The 14,505-nt window shown below is 57.6% G+C and overlaps 1 protein-coding gene across 2 annotated transcripts; it reads left to right on the forward strand.

Moving 5' to 3' along the window:
* The first annotated feature begins 1,105 nt into the window (after window positions 1-1,105).
* On the forward strand, window positions 1,106-13,711 carry INSIG1 (insulin induced gene 1). 2 transcript variants are annotated; one of them, XM_042976212.1, is made up of 6 exons: window positions 1,106-1,219; window positions 1,607-2,035; window positions 4,334-4,458; window positions 5,895-6,061; window positions 6,413-6,512; window positions 11,886-13,711. In XM_042976212.1, exons 2-6 carry the CDS (start codon window positions 1,633-1,635, stop codon window positions 11,913-11,915), a joined length of 825 nt encoding a protein of 274 aa, XP_042832146.1. In that variant the 5' UTR covers window positions 1,106-1,219; window positions 1,607-1,632; the 3' UTR covers window positions 11,916-13,711. The 2 variants fall into 2 exon arrangements, with proteins under 2 accessions (XP_042832146.1, XP_042832138.1); XM_042976204.1 differs by lacking the exon at window positions 11,886-13,711 and having other exon boundaries at window positions 6,413-7,899.
* The last annotated feature ends 794 nt before the right edge of the window (window positions 13,712-14,505 follow it).

Consider the following 14,505-nt stretch of genomic DNA (forward strand, 5'->3'; position numbering starts at 1 on the left):
GGTTTTTTGTTTTGTTGCTGTTGTTGTTGTTTGTTGTTTTTTTTTTAAGATTCTGGCAGATGGCCACAAGCCCCGATACTGGAGATGCCACACAGTGGAACCTCACACCGCCCGAGCCTGTGCCACGTCGTGGCCATCAGACTTGCTCTCAAGGTCCGAGTTCCTCTCCATCTCTGGGGCTCCGCGGACAGTGCCGCAGACCCGGCTCTTCCCCTACGTTTGCTGAAGATCCCGCGAAACAACAGGACCTCGCTCAACAAGATGTGGGTTTTGTGGGGCCTGATGTGACACACGTTGGCAAGCAGGACACAATCACGTGCGCACCAACGCGGTAAACGAATCTACTCTTCAAGAGGAGAGTCAAGGGTTCAGATTTCCTTTTTTTCTTGAACGGTGGTGGCTTGCTTTCGCCGGGTAAGGAAGGAAAGACGAATGAGATTTTTACCATTTGCATTTTCGTAACAGACGTCACGTGGGCCAGAGGTTTGTGGACCGCTCTGCCGCGGGAAGCGGCGATGCACCTTTAACAGCACGCACGCCTGCACACACACACACACACACGGAGCAGCGCGCCTCCGAGCCCCGGGGCACTGCACGCACCAGTGCACTCGCCGTAAACTAGCAGGTGTGGTGACCAGCCGGCGCCACGGAAGCCGGCCACACGACAGAGGTCACAGCATCGTCAGGTGACTCGGCAGGTGCATAGCGATCACCTGTTGCCCGCCCAGTGGAGGGGCCAGGTCAGCAGGGGAAGCTCATCAGTGGGCCACGTCTACGTGACGATCGAGGGCCCAGGTTGTTCAACCGAGGGATGCCGCCCACCCGCTCCGGGCCAGCCCCGCTCTTCCCACCCAGGCCCGGCCGGCGAGTCCCCGAAGCCCCTCGGTCCGTCAGCCCATCCGCCCGCCGTCCGCGCTCCCGAGCCAGCGCCGGGCGCGAGGCGGCGGTGGCGTGTGCTGACGTCATATGGGCCGCCCGCCCCCGATTGGCCGCGGCCGCCTCACCAGACCCAGAGCGGACGGGCGCGCGGGCGGGGCGGGGCGCGCGGAGGCCACGCCCCCAAGCGGCGGGCCGGGCAGGGTCATGTGACCCGCGGCCCCGCCACCGTCGCTCGCCTTAAAAGCTACACCGCGCGCCCCGCGCCCAGGGCCCAACTCCAAGCGGTCCGGGCCGTGACCACTTTCCACAGCGAGTCCGCGCGCGGGCGCCCCTCGGACAGGTAGGTGGGGCGCGCTGGGGATGCCCCGGGGTCGATGCGGGCCGGCGCCGAGCTCGGGTCGGGAGCCGGGGATCCGGGCGCCCCCGGCCCGGCCCCGGGGCGGGGCTGCACCCCTGACCCCTGCGGGCCGGCTCAGTGCCCCCCCTCCGTCCGCCGGCCCCGGGAACTTGGCGCAGCTCGCGGGCGGGGTCCGGGAAACTTTCGGACTGGACGGGCCGGCAGTAGAGGTGCGTGCCCTGCTTCCGCGCAGAGCGGCGCAGCTGCGCCGGACACCTGGCCGCCCCCCTCCCCGGCCGCGCACCGGCCAGGTGGGCTGAGGGGGGTGGGGGTAGCGTCCCCACCCGGCGGCCGGGAACTTGACGGGGTCCCGCCCCCTCCCCCCTGCAGGAACGCCGGCCGGCGCCCGGGGACCGATGCCCAGGCTGGACGACCACTGCTGGAGCTGTTCCTCTGCTCAGGGCGCCAGGCACCGGAGCCTCCCGCGAGCCGGGCCCGGAGGGCTGGCGGCCAAAGTGGGGGACATGCTCGGCCCCGCGGCGCTGGCGGCCCGCCGCGGCCCGGACCCAGACCCCGCGCCCGCTCGCGGGCCTCGGAGCCCCGGGCCGGGGGGGCGCGGCGCTGGCGGCGGCCCCCCCGGCAGCTGGCACCACCACCTGGTGCAGAGAAGCCTGGTGCTGTTCTCGGTGGGGGTCGTGCTGGCCCTGGTGCTCAACTTGCTGCAGGTGCAGCGGAACGTCACCCTGTTCCCCGAGGAGGTCATCGCCACCATCTTCTCCTCGGCCTGGTGGGTGCCCCCCTGCTGTGGGACGGCGGCCGGTGAGTGGAGCGGGGTGGGAGGGGGGAGGTCCGGGGTTGGGGGGGGGGCGGAGGTGGGCGCGCAGGGGCGGGGGCCGCGGGGGCGCCGGGCCGGCCTCCCGCCGCCCTGGCCCCGGGGCCGCGCGCGGAGCCCGCCGCCCGCCGGGGATTGGCCGCCGCGGAACTGGTGAGCGGCGCGGCCGGGCTGCCATTGGCCGCGCGCGCCGACACGCTACCCGCGGGCCGCCGAAAACAAACCGTCACGTGGGCCGGCGGGCGGGGCGGGGCGGGGGTCAGGTGCGGGGGCGCCCGGTGCGCTCCCCCCGGCCGCGCGCGTGGAAAGACACGGCCGATCCGGGCCCAGAAGACCGCTTGGTGCGTCTGTAGTCACGCGGCGCCCGTCGGCCGGCAGACACTCGCCAGGTGCGGGCTGCGGCCTCCGCTGTACCCGCCCCTGCCCTCGGCGCGGCCCGCTCCGGTGCGGTGCGCAGAGCAAAGGTGCGGCGACGGGGGCGCCCTGCTGCTTGCTTTGCAGCCGGGCCGGCGTTCGCGGTCTGCTCATTACTTTGTATCTTCTGCGCTTCGCTTCCTTCGCGCCTGACAACAGCGCTCTCTGCCGGTGCTCCATTTTACAGATGTGAAAACTGAGTCACAGAGAGGCTAAGCGACCCGGTCTAAGGGCATACAGTACAGAGCAGGGCCACTGCTCACACCTCTGCGTACTGCCTCCCCGCAGTCGGGGTGTGTGTGCGGCGCACTGAGGAAACGCAGCACCTTCTCAGCACGCGCTCCCTGAAAACCGCCGGAGGGCCCAGGACTGGGAATGGGGAGCTGTGTTCTAGCGAGGACACGTCCCTGGGGGGTACTGCACTTAACTCCGCGGGCAGAATGTCTTCATCTTTGTTCGTAGAAAGGTAGGGTCCTGGGACGCCTGCGGGCGCAGCTGGTTAAGTGTCCGACCGACTTGCGCTCAGGTTATGATCTCGAGGTTGGTGACTTCGAGCCCGGCGTCCGGCCCTGCGCTGACAGCTCGGAGCCTGCAGCCTGCTTCTGATTCTGTGTCTCCCTCTGTCTCTGCCCCTACCCTGCTCACACTCTCTCTCCCAAAAATAAATAAACGTTTAAAAAAAAAAAAAAAAGAAAGAAAGAAACTTAGGATCCTACTTTGCCTTTCTAAACCTTTAAGTAGCACAGTTATACTATTAATTTTTTTTTTTTAACGTTTATTTACTTTTGAGACAGAGAGAGACAGAGCATGAACGGGGGAGGGTCAGAGAGAGGGAGACACAGAATCTGAAACAGGCTCCAGGCTCTGAGCTGTCAGCACAGAGCCTGACGCGGGGCTCGAACTCACGAGCCGTGAGATCATGACCTGAGCCTAAGTCGGACGCTTAACTGACTGAGCCACCCAGGCGCCCCCACAGCTATACTCTTAAATATCCTTTTTGAGATACTTACCTAGATGCAGATTGCATTTTTCATGCACATTTGGTACAGCAGTTTGTTTGAATCAAAAATATGATTCTAAAAGTGAAATCGTTTAGTTTAGGCTTTCTTTGCAATTGCAGCCTCAAGGAATTCCAGGACTACCTGAAACACAATTTCTCTTACTACGCCCCCTTGGAGTGTTTGTACCTATTTCGCTTTTAACCTTCAAAGGTGAGATTAAATTGTAGCGAAATAAGTTACAGAATCATTTGCATTCCAGTTTTCAAATTTCCAAAACTAGACCTTGAGAAAATGTCGAATGAAATTGAAACCCGAGTTTCTGGAACCGAGCCTCTTGTTTCTCGGTTCAAGAGCCTGAAATACTTGCCTCTTTCATAGGACGCCAGGTGGATGTGCTCCCTGGCTTCCAAGCCTCAGCGTTTCAGTGACTTGACGAGCTGAACTTTGTGCCCCACAGTCGCTCCCGTGGGCCTGGGTCCCCACCAGCCCGGTTTGCTTCTGGCCTGGAACCCCATACCCTTCCCCCGTCTAAATTCTCTTTATCCGATCCCATGCTTTAAAATTCCGTGTCTGTAAAAACTCCCTAACTCCTCCCGGCCACAGTAAGCTCTTGTAGTTACATAACCCTTATCACTTTACACGTGGGAAAAAGGAACATGAGGATCCGGGTCCCGTCAGAGCCAGTGTGATCCTTTTGTTCTCAAGGACAACAAAAATGTAAAGTTAATCTTAATTAAAATACTGTATTCTGTAGCACATACGTTTTCTAGGGAAAGAACTGATTTGAATAATACGTTAACAAGCGCCACGTGGAAATCCTATCACCTTGAAGCTGGCACAGTCTAATGCTGTTTTGTTTCGTTTTAACAGCTGTTGTCGGCTTGCTGTACCCGTGCATCGACAGTCACCTTGGGGAACCCCACAAGTTCAAGAGAGAGTGGGCCAGCGTAATGCGCTGCGTAGCGGTTTTCGTCGGCATCAACCACGCCAGTGCTGTATCCTTCGGTGGCTGTGCCGGGTCCAGAGCATTCTCGTGGGTTCCATGTTGCAGCGTTTTGTGACTCAACGAGCGTATCTTACTTTATAGGTCACTTGAATGGTCTCCTTCCAGCTATTTTATTTTAAAGCGTGCTGCTTGGTTTATACTTAGCGAGAGTTTTCAGAGTTTTCGAAATGGTGCAGGGAAACTGTCGAAGTAGTACCAGAAGCAGAGTGGACTTCTTTGTTCTGCCTTCTGTCAGACAGAATCTTCTGGATCCTCGCGGTTGGTTTTGTAAATTCCCTCGTAGGTTCCTAACTCGCATCTTCCCTTGTGAAGATCTGGTTTCTGTGGCCCAGTGACCGGTGGCTGGGGGTTCCTCTTCTTGGGGCCACTGCTTCCAGAGGTTGGGGGGAAACCCGTCTCTGCTTCTCTGCCCCCTCCCTGGCCGTGACCATGATGTTTCAGGGACCGAAGTGGTGTTCTCTGGAGTAGGAGCCTTTTTTTTTTTTTTTTTTAAGTTTATTTACTTATTTTGAAAGAGCGTGTGTGCACGTGGAAGCGGGGGGTGGGGGGTGGGGGCAGAGAGAGAATCCCAGGCAGGCTCTGTGCTGTCGCACGAGGCTCAGTCTCACACACCGTGAGATCAGGACTTGGCTGAAATCAAAGTCGGACGCTTAACCGACCGAGCCCCCCGGGTGCCCCCGGAGTAGGGTCCCTAACGGAAGGTCCCCAAACTTCCAGAGTCCACGGGTGGAGTATGTTGCACAGACTTATGTTATGTGTCTGTTGTTCAGTGCATTTTTCAGGAAGATAGGCCATCGAGTACCAGGTCTCAGAAATTTGGGGTTTCTTTAGGAAGCCTAGGTCCTATCTTGAAATTTCAGAGAAAGTTACTTTAGAGTTACTGATTCTTAAATCTGCTCTACCTGTATTTTCTTGAAACGAGTTTCAGGAAGGGGTGTTACAGGCTAGCTTAGCTCTGACAAATCTGTGTTTTCACCACTTGATCAGCAGTGTTGTGACGAAAGGCAGCTAGCTGTGTCTCCATCAGGCGGAAGTGTGATTCTGCTGCCAACCGATGAGGTGTCTTTGAGGCGCCACGAGAGAAGAGTGTTTGCTCCGTTCAAATTGCTAATAAAAACGAAAAACAGAATAGCGCCTCCAGGTGGCTTACCAGCAAAATACGTTGTTTTGTGCTCAGAATGCCGGCAGCCGCGGCGTTCAGAAAGTTTCCGGGTAGAATTATGGGTTTAACCCAGTGATCAGAGAAGGTCCGTCCTCTTGTATCCAGCAGATCTGGACACAGCCTGGGCAGGACTGTTGGATGGAGAATCTCTTGCTACATGATGAAAACGCAGACGCGTGTGGGATCTGCAGGGGGTTGTTGTTGTTGGCTTGTATTTGACGGCCTTAAACGTCGCTGAAGTTTCCTTAGCCCCGCGCCTCCAGAAACTGGATTTTGCCAATAACGTGCAGCTCTCCTTGACGTTAGCAGCCCTGTCTCTGGGCCTGTGGTGGACGTTCGACCGGTCGAGAAGCGGCCTCGGGCTTGGGATCACCATCGCCTTCCTGGCCACGCTGATCACTCAGCTGCTGGTGTATAATGGCGTCTATCAGTAAGCACGGGCTCCCGACTCTGCCTTTGTCCGCGAGCTGTCACCTGACTCCCACGAAAAACACCCGCCGGCTGGGCGGTCCGGTTGTATGCACACACGTGGTGTCGATTCAGGCAGGAGAGTCTCAAAAATGCCGCTGGTTGTTGATGCACACGTTAAAAACGTGCCGTCTAACCTGGGGGGAAACGTAGCAGTCACGGCAAGCACAGCATCCCGACGTGACCCTCCCACGGCGTGGCGCATCGCGTCGCGTCGTGTGCCTCCCCGGTGAAGACAGTCCACCCGGAGGCGAGCCCGACTCGGGGAGGCCGAGTGCCCGGAGACAGGTCTCCTCCTCTGTTCTTTCTGCAGGTACACGTCCCCGGATTTCCTCTACATCCGCTCCTGGCTGCCCTGTATATTTTTCTCAGGAGGCGTCACCGTGGGCAACATAGGACGCCAGCTGGCTATGGTACGTGAAGCAATCAGCTCTGCTCGCCTGCTGCAATCGCTTTATGTAACACAGTGTGATTTGTGTTGACGAATGTCTGCTTGGGACTCAAGAACAACAGTTACTGAGAACAGCACACTCTTAAACAAAAGTAGCTAACGGTCCCAAGGCAGTTCCTCGCTACGTGAAGCCTCAGGGATCTGTAAACGCGTGATGAGCCAGGAAGTAACCGGGGTTCCCGGGCAGCCCATCCTGTTACAGGGCTGTTCGGTGACAGTTCTGAGCTCTCCATGGAAAGTGGCAGAGGAAAGTTACTGAGATGGTAACGTGAGTGGTTGGAAATGAGCCCCTCGCTGACGCCGCAGAGACACCCCGCGCCTGGGTCGGGGCCTGGCCCAGCAAACACTGCCCTTCCCGGGACAGGTGGCCCCGGGGCGGCGTGGGGGGTGCCCCGCGTCGCCGGAGACCTCCCCCTCCCCCCCACCACCGGGTAGATGGACTCCCCCAGCACGGAGCCGTGTCCTGAGAGCCGGAAAGGCAAATGAAGTCGGGAATAATTATGGCAGTTCTATTCCGTAGTTAAAAGTTTGCATTTGAACACTTTAATAAGAGGAAATCAACTTTGGGCACGTGAGCGTTCCTTGGCGTTGACTTAGACTCTGGGGCTTAAATAGAATGAACTGAAGGAAACCACGGAGACTTCTGAGGGCCATTGCCCTCAGAGATAAACCCTGGGGCTTGCTCAGAAAACCTATCTCGGTCCCTCACATGCCATTTTTAAAACAAGGCATTTATTAGTGCTGATACTCACCAGTGGGAGCTGAGTCTAAAGGCTACTTGGCTGGTTCACAAAAATAGAACTAATTTCAAAAAGATAGAATGTGTAGCATGTCCCGCTGGTTCCTGAGTCCATCGTCCCACCCTCTACCGCTGGAGGTTCTGTGGATCCCGCCCCAGAATGAGAACTCGATTAAAATACCGTTTCTGGCACCCGCAGTGAGGATCAGAGGATTTGACACGTGTGTGTGTGTGTGTGTGTGTGTGTGTGTGTGTGTGTAGATGTACCTATAGATTTACATCTAGATTTTTGAGTGATTTCTGTACTCAACATGGGGCTCGAACTCACAACCCCGAGATCAAGAGTCCCGCGCTCCGCCTGCTGGGCCAGCCAGGTGCCCCTTGACTGGGTCCTGTTAACACTGGCCGCAGCCCCACGTCAGACCTGTGCCCTGGCTCCCTCCCCTCCCAGCCCCCCTGGCTGCTCTCCCCAGGAGACCCGGGCAGGTCCACCTGTGCTTGTGCCAGTTTAGTCCAGTAGCTTCCGTAGAGAACCCCTAATAGGGCTTCCAGGACAAAACCGTCCTCAGCCAGGGTGACCCTTCACAAAATTAAAATTTAATAACATTCAGCGAATTGTCGTTATTTGAGGCCGACGGGCCGACGGTGTTCCGTGTGCACGAAGACGTTTTTGAACCAGGTTCAGGACGTGAGCGCATCTTCGGTAGAGGCGGGGGCTTCACACGTGCGCGAGTTGCAAGCGGCTGGAAACGGTGGGAGGAAACTTCTTTCAAAGGAGTCGCGCAAATCGTTACCTGTGAAAATACTACCGCTTGGAGACTGTCTCCGTAAACGATCCTGGGTGGTCCCCTCCGGTCATTTTGGTGCAAATTTGGAAATTAAGTACAGGTTGTCCGGATGAGTGTAAGATACGTTCCTGTCGTACGGCGAAACGAGGAAGGGCCACGATCCCTTCCCTCCCGGGTCATCAAATCTCCACGCCCACCCCGCTCGCTCGCTGTTTTTTCCACCAGTGAGAACGTAAGTCCTTCCCGCTGGGTCCTGCCCGCAAGGAGGGTGAGCCGAGACCTCGGGAGCGCGGGGCTCCCTTCCCCGGGACCAGTGGCACCCTGGCTGCCACCCGCTGATATGGCTCCAGGGCAGGGGCTCAACCTGGTCCTCGTCCTGTGGGTTTTCAGAGAGCAGGGGGCCGGAATCGTGGGCCCTCTACCCTGGGGGGCAGCACCCCCCCGGAGTTGGGGGATGGGGAGAGCGGGGTGTGCGGTCGGTTAGACGTGGCGGCTTCTGGAGAGAACCGCACGCGGCCTTTACAGTGCGATTTTTCTGGTCGTGAAAGTTACGACGTGAACGTGACTGTCGTGGTCGGCCCCAGGCGAGGAGGTGTGCAGGGACCCGTCCCACGGTCTGTGGAGCACGCCGTGCATGCGGTCGCGGGGAAGCCTGGTCGCGGCGGCTCCTGGAGACCGGTCGGCTTACTCGGGGCACGACTGTGGCGTGAGGCCGCCGTGGACATGGAAGGCGGGGTCCTCCCCCCACCACCCCGGGTCTGTCGGCGGGTCCCTGCGTTCCGATTCTCTTGGCCTCCACCCCCAGAGGTGTGTGTGCCAGTCCCTCCCGAAAGCAGCGCATCGTCTACGCTGGTGCTCGGGGAAGGGCCTCCGCTCTCCAGCGGCCGGTGCCGTGCGCCCCTGAGCCCGGCAGCCCGCCCCGTCCACTCTGTACCAGGGCGCTGCCCTCTGTGCCCTCTCGGGGGGCACACAGACGGCCTGCCGAGCTCACGCTGCCACAGCATCAACAAGAGAAGCGCGTGAGGCCAAAATTGTGTTCTTTGTGGGAATGGGTTCGGGGGTGTCAGAAATCGAATGGTCTCAGGCTGCGTCAGGACCAAAGGGTGAGGTGCGCGCTCCGAATAAACGTTTCCCCGCCTCGCTGTGTTTTCACGGGGCCTCCTTTCTCGGGGGGCTTCTCCCCCCGGCCCCCACCCACCCCCCGGCACTGGCAGGAGGTGGTCCCCATGGGCTGCAGGCGTCAAGGGCCTGCAGGTGCCTCCCGCGGCCCAGCCCCGATTCTGTGGCGCCCAGGGCAGCACGCTCTGTCGAGTGAGCCCCCCGGCCGCCCCCAGGGCCGCGCTGAGGCCCGCGCACCCCAACAGCCTGGGGGAGACGGCCCCGTTCTGCAGGTCTGTGTGTTGGGGTCCCAGAGTGGTGAACCTTGGAGCTTTGCTCTTACCACTCTTGTGGCGTCTTGAAAGGTGACCCTGTGACAGGGTGGGCCCTTGCTGGAAGCTTCATCATCGAGGACACAACCACCTTTAAAAGGACAAGCTAAAAGAGGTGCTTTAAAGAGAGAGGGTACTTGCACCTACGACTTTCATTATTCTCTCTCCAAAGAAATGAAAAAGTAACAGCCTTCTGTAAAAACAGGCCTACTCTTTGCTCAAAATTCGAAAACTCGTTTCCGCCCTTCAAACCCAGGAAGCTGCTCGATGTGTCAGGGGTGGGACCGGACCGGCCCCGTCCTTGGGCCCTGCCTGCAGCTCGGTCGAGCTGTCTCTTTCCCACAGGCCTTTGCACTCGAGCTGTTTGTGTGAAAAATGAACCCGGCCTGGTATTTTAGGGGCGGCATCTAAGAAGGAACTCCACCAAGTGGGGCTTTCGTGAGGGATGTGCCTCGAGTGAGGAACATGAAGACGGGGGCCGTGCTCAGGCCAGCGCTGCCCACACCTGACCCAGTGTCACCGGGGGCGCCTGCCCTGTGCATCCCTGCCCCGACTCCATCTGGGTTCTAGAATCCTCTTCTGTCCTTCCCCGCGGCCCCCTCCCTGAGGAAGAAACGTAATTACCACTAGGATGGCCACGTCCATAAGCCACAGGTGGGCTCTGCTTGCGGTTCAGTGGTTCGCGTGGCTTTTTCTACGTGGTATTTGTTGTCAGCCCGGCGTTGAAAAGGGAATGATGAGTCTGTAGCATAATTTTGTAGAAATGCCTACTTATCGCTTCAGGTTTTTTAAAAAGATAAGGCTTCAAACAGCTTCCAGTAGATGCCTGCTTGCCGCCGGGCTGCCCCGGCCGCGGGCGTTGAACTTGCCTTTCCTGTTTGTGATTGACCCGATCAGCTGCAACACGGATCACGCCGGGGTTCTCTTCGAGGGTGAATTAGCACTCGCTGTGCACGGGTGTGCATTTTCGTTGTCGGCTGATTTCACCTTTTATGACAACAGTTTGAAGCAGGACCTGGTGTTAGCCCATTTTAAAGATGGGGAAACGGAGGCTCGGGAAGGTTAACAGCTCGCCCGGTGGGCGCAGGGGTGTGAGGCGGGCTGGGCGGGAGTACGCGCCACACCGCCCTTCTTGCTTCTTGCGCGCTGCTCGCCTCTGCCGGCAGCCCTCCCCGTGGCTCTTCCCTGGGGCGGGGCCCCTCCCGCCCCTGGACACGCTGCTCTCGGGTCGCGCGAGTGCGGTGCCCGGCCCAGGCTGACCCGTTCCCTCTCGCCAGCGGTCACTTGTGTTCGTACAGAAACGCCAGACCTAATTTTAGTCTCCCGTGGGCCGTGGACTCCAGGCCTGTTCTCTGCGTGTCTCGGCAGGAGCATGGGCCTCCTCCCAGCGCGTGGTGGGTCAGCCCCGGGTTCCCGTGGGTGACGTTTGTTCGGGACTGTCCTCGTGTCTGTGGTTGTCAGTTCGTGATGCTTTCGGGTGACCAGTTGTGAACGGAAGTCGTGCTTCCCTGGGGGAGGAATGAGCACCCCAGAACCCCTGGCGGCCTCCACACCCCCACGGCACTCCCCACGGGTCCGGATACACGCAAGGTCTCAACCTTTTGTAGTTGACGCGTAATGGTCAGCCCTGCGGTCTGGTTGCCAGACGGGGAGGCCGGCGGGCACCCCACACTCAGGGCAAGAAGTGTTCGCTGCGGGTGTTCCTGTGCCCGTCGATAGCTTTGTGGCCTCAGGAACGGCATCGGCCCTGCTCGTCCATCAGCGGGACGCCCGTCCTCCAGGGAGGAGTCCCCGGCAGGGCCTGGGGGGCGGTGGGCACCTATGGGTGAGGGTCCCGTGAGGAAGTGGGGTGTAGAGTGTTTCTGTGTCGAGGGAGGCAGAGTCGTCACTCTGCGTCCTAAAGCAACACCTGTTTCGGGCCCCTGTCTCCCCAGGCGGCGGAGGGGAGAGGTGCAGCGGAGAAGCGGGGGTCCGTGCAGGTGGGGGGCAGAGACCCCCTCACGGGAGCAGACCCATCCTGCACAGAACAGCATGCTCCCTTAGACCTCAGGGAGCCACAGCCCCCGGGCCCCGTCCCACCGGGGCCCGTCCCACCGCCGGCCGCCTCCCTGCGGGTGTGGGTTTGGTCTCCACCCGCACAGCAGCTTCACTGAGAGCTGTCCACGCCCGTGTCAACTGACAGTCCCTGATCTGCCAGGTGGGACGGGTAGCTCCCGGCCGGGGGCAGTGAGGAGGGCCCGGGCCGCTGTCTCCCACACTTCCGTCGCCATCACCTCCTGTGTCAAGGCGGTTTCTCTTGGCCTCTCAGGGTCCACGCGGGGCTCCCTGCAGTGTGCCTGCACGCGGTGCTGACCAGCGGCCACTCTTTCTCCACACAGGGTGTTCCCGAGAAGCCACACAGCGACTGAGTCTCACAAGCCACTGACGAAAAGCACGATTTGGGAAGAAAACCTGTGACCTTGGATTGTGACAAAGATGATCTTTCTCCTCCGTGATCTGTTTAGATTGGGTGACTGTCCCCGTGACTCCCGGAAAAAGAAGTCCCCTGTTCCAGAGCGGCAAGCGAGGGGAACCGCCGATCTCCAAGCGGACCTGCACCACACGCCCGTGCCTGCGTCCGCTCCGACGGGGCGGGGGTTCAGGCAGGCACGGCTTCCCGAGTATTCGATCTCATTTATGTTATTAAAAGCAAGTTGCCATATTTCAAAGCCTTGAACTAAAGCCTAATTACCAGCTCTTGGTTTCGTATCCGTGCCCACAAGGGATAGCTTGATGGTGCTTTAACAAAGGTGAAGTGTGGTCTAATAGGAATCGTATTTATCCAAGAGATTTTTTTTTTAAATAGGGTTGTGTAAAAAGAGAAGCGGCCGGGAGGCCCGCTCCCGCGGTCGCGGCGCGGAGACCCTTCGCGCCCTCGTTCCCCCCGCGGAGCCCTGTGTAGACAATCTCACCGAGCGCAGAAGGCAGCGAAGGCCGCGGCTCTCCACTGTGACCTGCTGGAATTCTCACCTCCGTATTTGCGAAGTTTCATCCCAAATCCACAATCCTCTAAGAGGGAACTCCCGTCTGCCGTGTGTTTCGGTCTTAGCCAGAATTGTCTGTCGTTTCTTTAATCCTCCAGAGCAGAGATGACGATTTTTCCGCAGCCCTATGGAATTTGCAATCTGTGATTGCCTTGTAAAAAGAACCGTGCACATATCACCACGTTGAACATTTGGTGTTTCTAAATACTCAAAGATCTCGGTGAGCACAATGTATTCACTTAATGGCATAGACCATAGTAGACCCGCTTGGCGAGGGTTGGGTCTCACACTTCAAGTGCAATGTATCTGAAAACCAATCTGAGCCTTGTATTCTCTTAAATATTTATTTTCTTTTTTTTAACGTATGAGATGTTAAAGAGGGATTCTCCATTCATTTCAGTGCTGCATGGAGGCAAAATTCAGCAATAATTTCTTTCAGTTATGAAGTTACTCTGTTGTGCCCTCCACTGAGCCCTGGTCCTTTGAAATACTCCAGTTTTGTGGGTTTAGTAGACTTGTAATTTTTACTGACAAATTTACCTTTTTTGTATTTTGCAATTTAAATGTTTTTGTTTTAAATTTTTTGTGAAGCGATTTCATGAAGAGACTCCTTTTGACTAGACGCAGGCAGTCGGCAGGACGGGGGTCGGCGCCCCTGGCGCCTGTGGCCACGTGTGCTTGGCCTCATCCGCGCGATGGGTTTGTGGTTCCTTTGTTCTGCGAAAAACGCCTTGGAGTAAATTTTAGGTGGCTGTGTAGCTGATTTGTTTTCAAGGAATTTTGTCTAAAAGAAAACGGGGTCATTCCGCACCTCGAAACGACCCCTACGCGTTTTCTGAAAAACCGGAAGTTATTAGGTGAAAGCAGTAATTGAATCTTTAAAATATACTTGATCATGTACAAACAATAAGTATTTTTTTCTCTTAAACTGGAAGTAAATCTCTGTTAGAAATAATGTAGCCAAAAAAATGTGAATCCGAAGAATTTTTTTGCCAATACTTTATAGCAAGTATATGAACCAAAGTGATTTGAGTTTGTAAAAATGTAAAATACTATGAACAAAATTTGCACTATCTGAGATATGGACATCTAGTGAGGTTCACATTCGCACTAAGTTTTCAGTGTTGTGTTCTTTTTCCATTCGTTTGTTACTTTTATTAAAGGTTCAAAACCAACCATCATATTTATGAGTTTTTCTTCAAAGGCGAGGGGGGCTTCTCTGTAGGATGTTAGAAGGTGAAATGGAGAACTGTTGTATAGCTCTTCAAATTTGACTGCATTTCTGTACAGCCTCTTGGGAAAACCCCACTTGAGTGTATTTTCTGTCACGGTGGACGGCGACGGGCGGTAGTGGCCATGTTCACACACACACACACACCCCACCCCCCCGCCCCTTGCCCTCCTCCCAGACGCAGGGAAAGCCAGGCACCTGCTGTGCCTTCCTCTGCCCTCTCCCAGGAGCGCTGTGCACGGTCTTGGGGTGACAGGGCCCCTTCTCCCCATTCAGATGGGTGTCCAAGGGCCTCTGGGCTCCCAGCAGACAGAGCCCGGGAAGAAGGGGAACGTGCTGAGTGCCCACCAGCATGGCAGGCCTGTCCCTCCCCACAGAGACTCAAAATGCTGCCTGAGTCCCAATTCATGTGGCTCCAACATGGGATCGGCCACACCGACCCCGTCCATACCTGTGTTTGAGGGGAAGTCCGGGGAGTGTGGCGCTTCCTGGACCATCTATCTGGTCAACAAGGGAGGAACTCTGTCGTCCCATTTCATTACGGGCCAGGCACCCAGTCACGCAGATTCCTCGTCCCCACTGTCGGAGGCCCGAGCAAGGCTGAGTGCGGGAACCCGGGACGGGCACGAAGGTGCTGTGTTTACTCAGCTGGTTTTCAGAGTCACCTATAACCTCACGTAAAGAGTGTTTCTGGAGATTGAAGACCGGCACCCGACTCAAGTCGCCCAGTGTCCCGGCACCGCC

Source organism: Panthera tigris, chromosome A2 (genome assembly GCF_018350195.1).
Source record: "Panthera tigris isolate Pti1 chromosome A2, P.tigris_Pti1_mat1.1, whole genome shotgun sequence".
NCBI lineage: Eukaryota > Metazoa > Chordata > Mammalia > Carnivora > Felidae > Panthera > Panthera tigris.

Coding starts and splice junctions, on each gene's coding strand:
- INSIG1 (XM_042976204.1), top strand. CDS start 1,633: ATGCCCAGGCTGGACGACCACTGCTGGAGCTGTTCCTCTGCTCAGGGC. Junction 2,036..4,333: donor CTGCTGTGGGACGGCGGCCG/GTGAGTGGAGCG, acceptor TCGTTTTAACAG/CTGTTGTCGGCTTGCTGTAC. Junction 6,062..6,412: donor GTGTATAATGGCGTCTATCA/GTAAGCACGGGC, acceptor TTCTTTCTGCAG/GTACACGTCCCCGGATTTCC.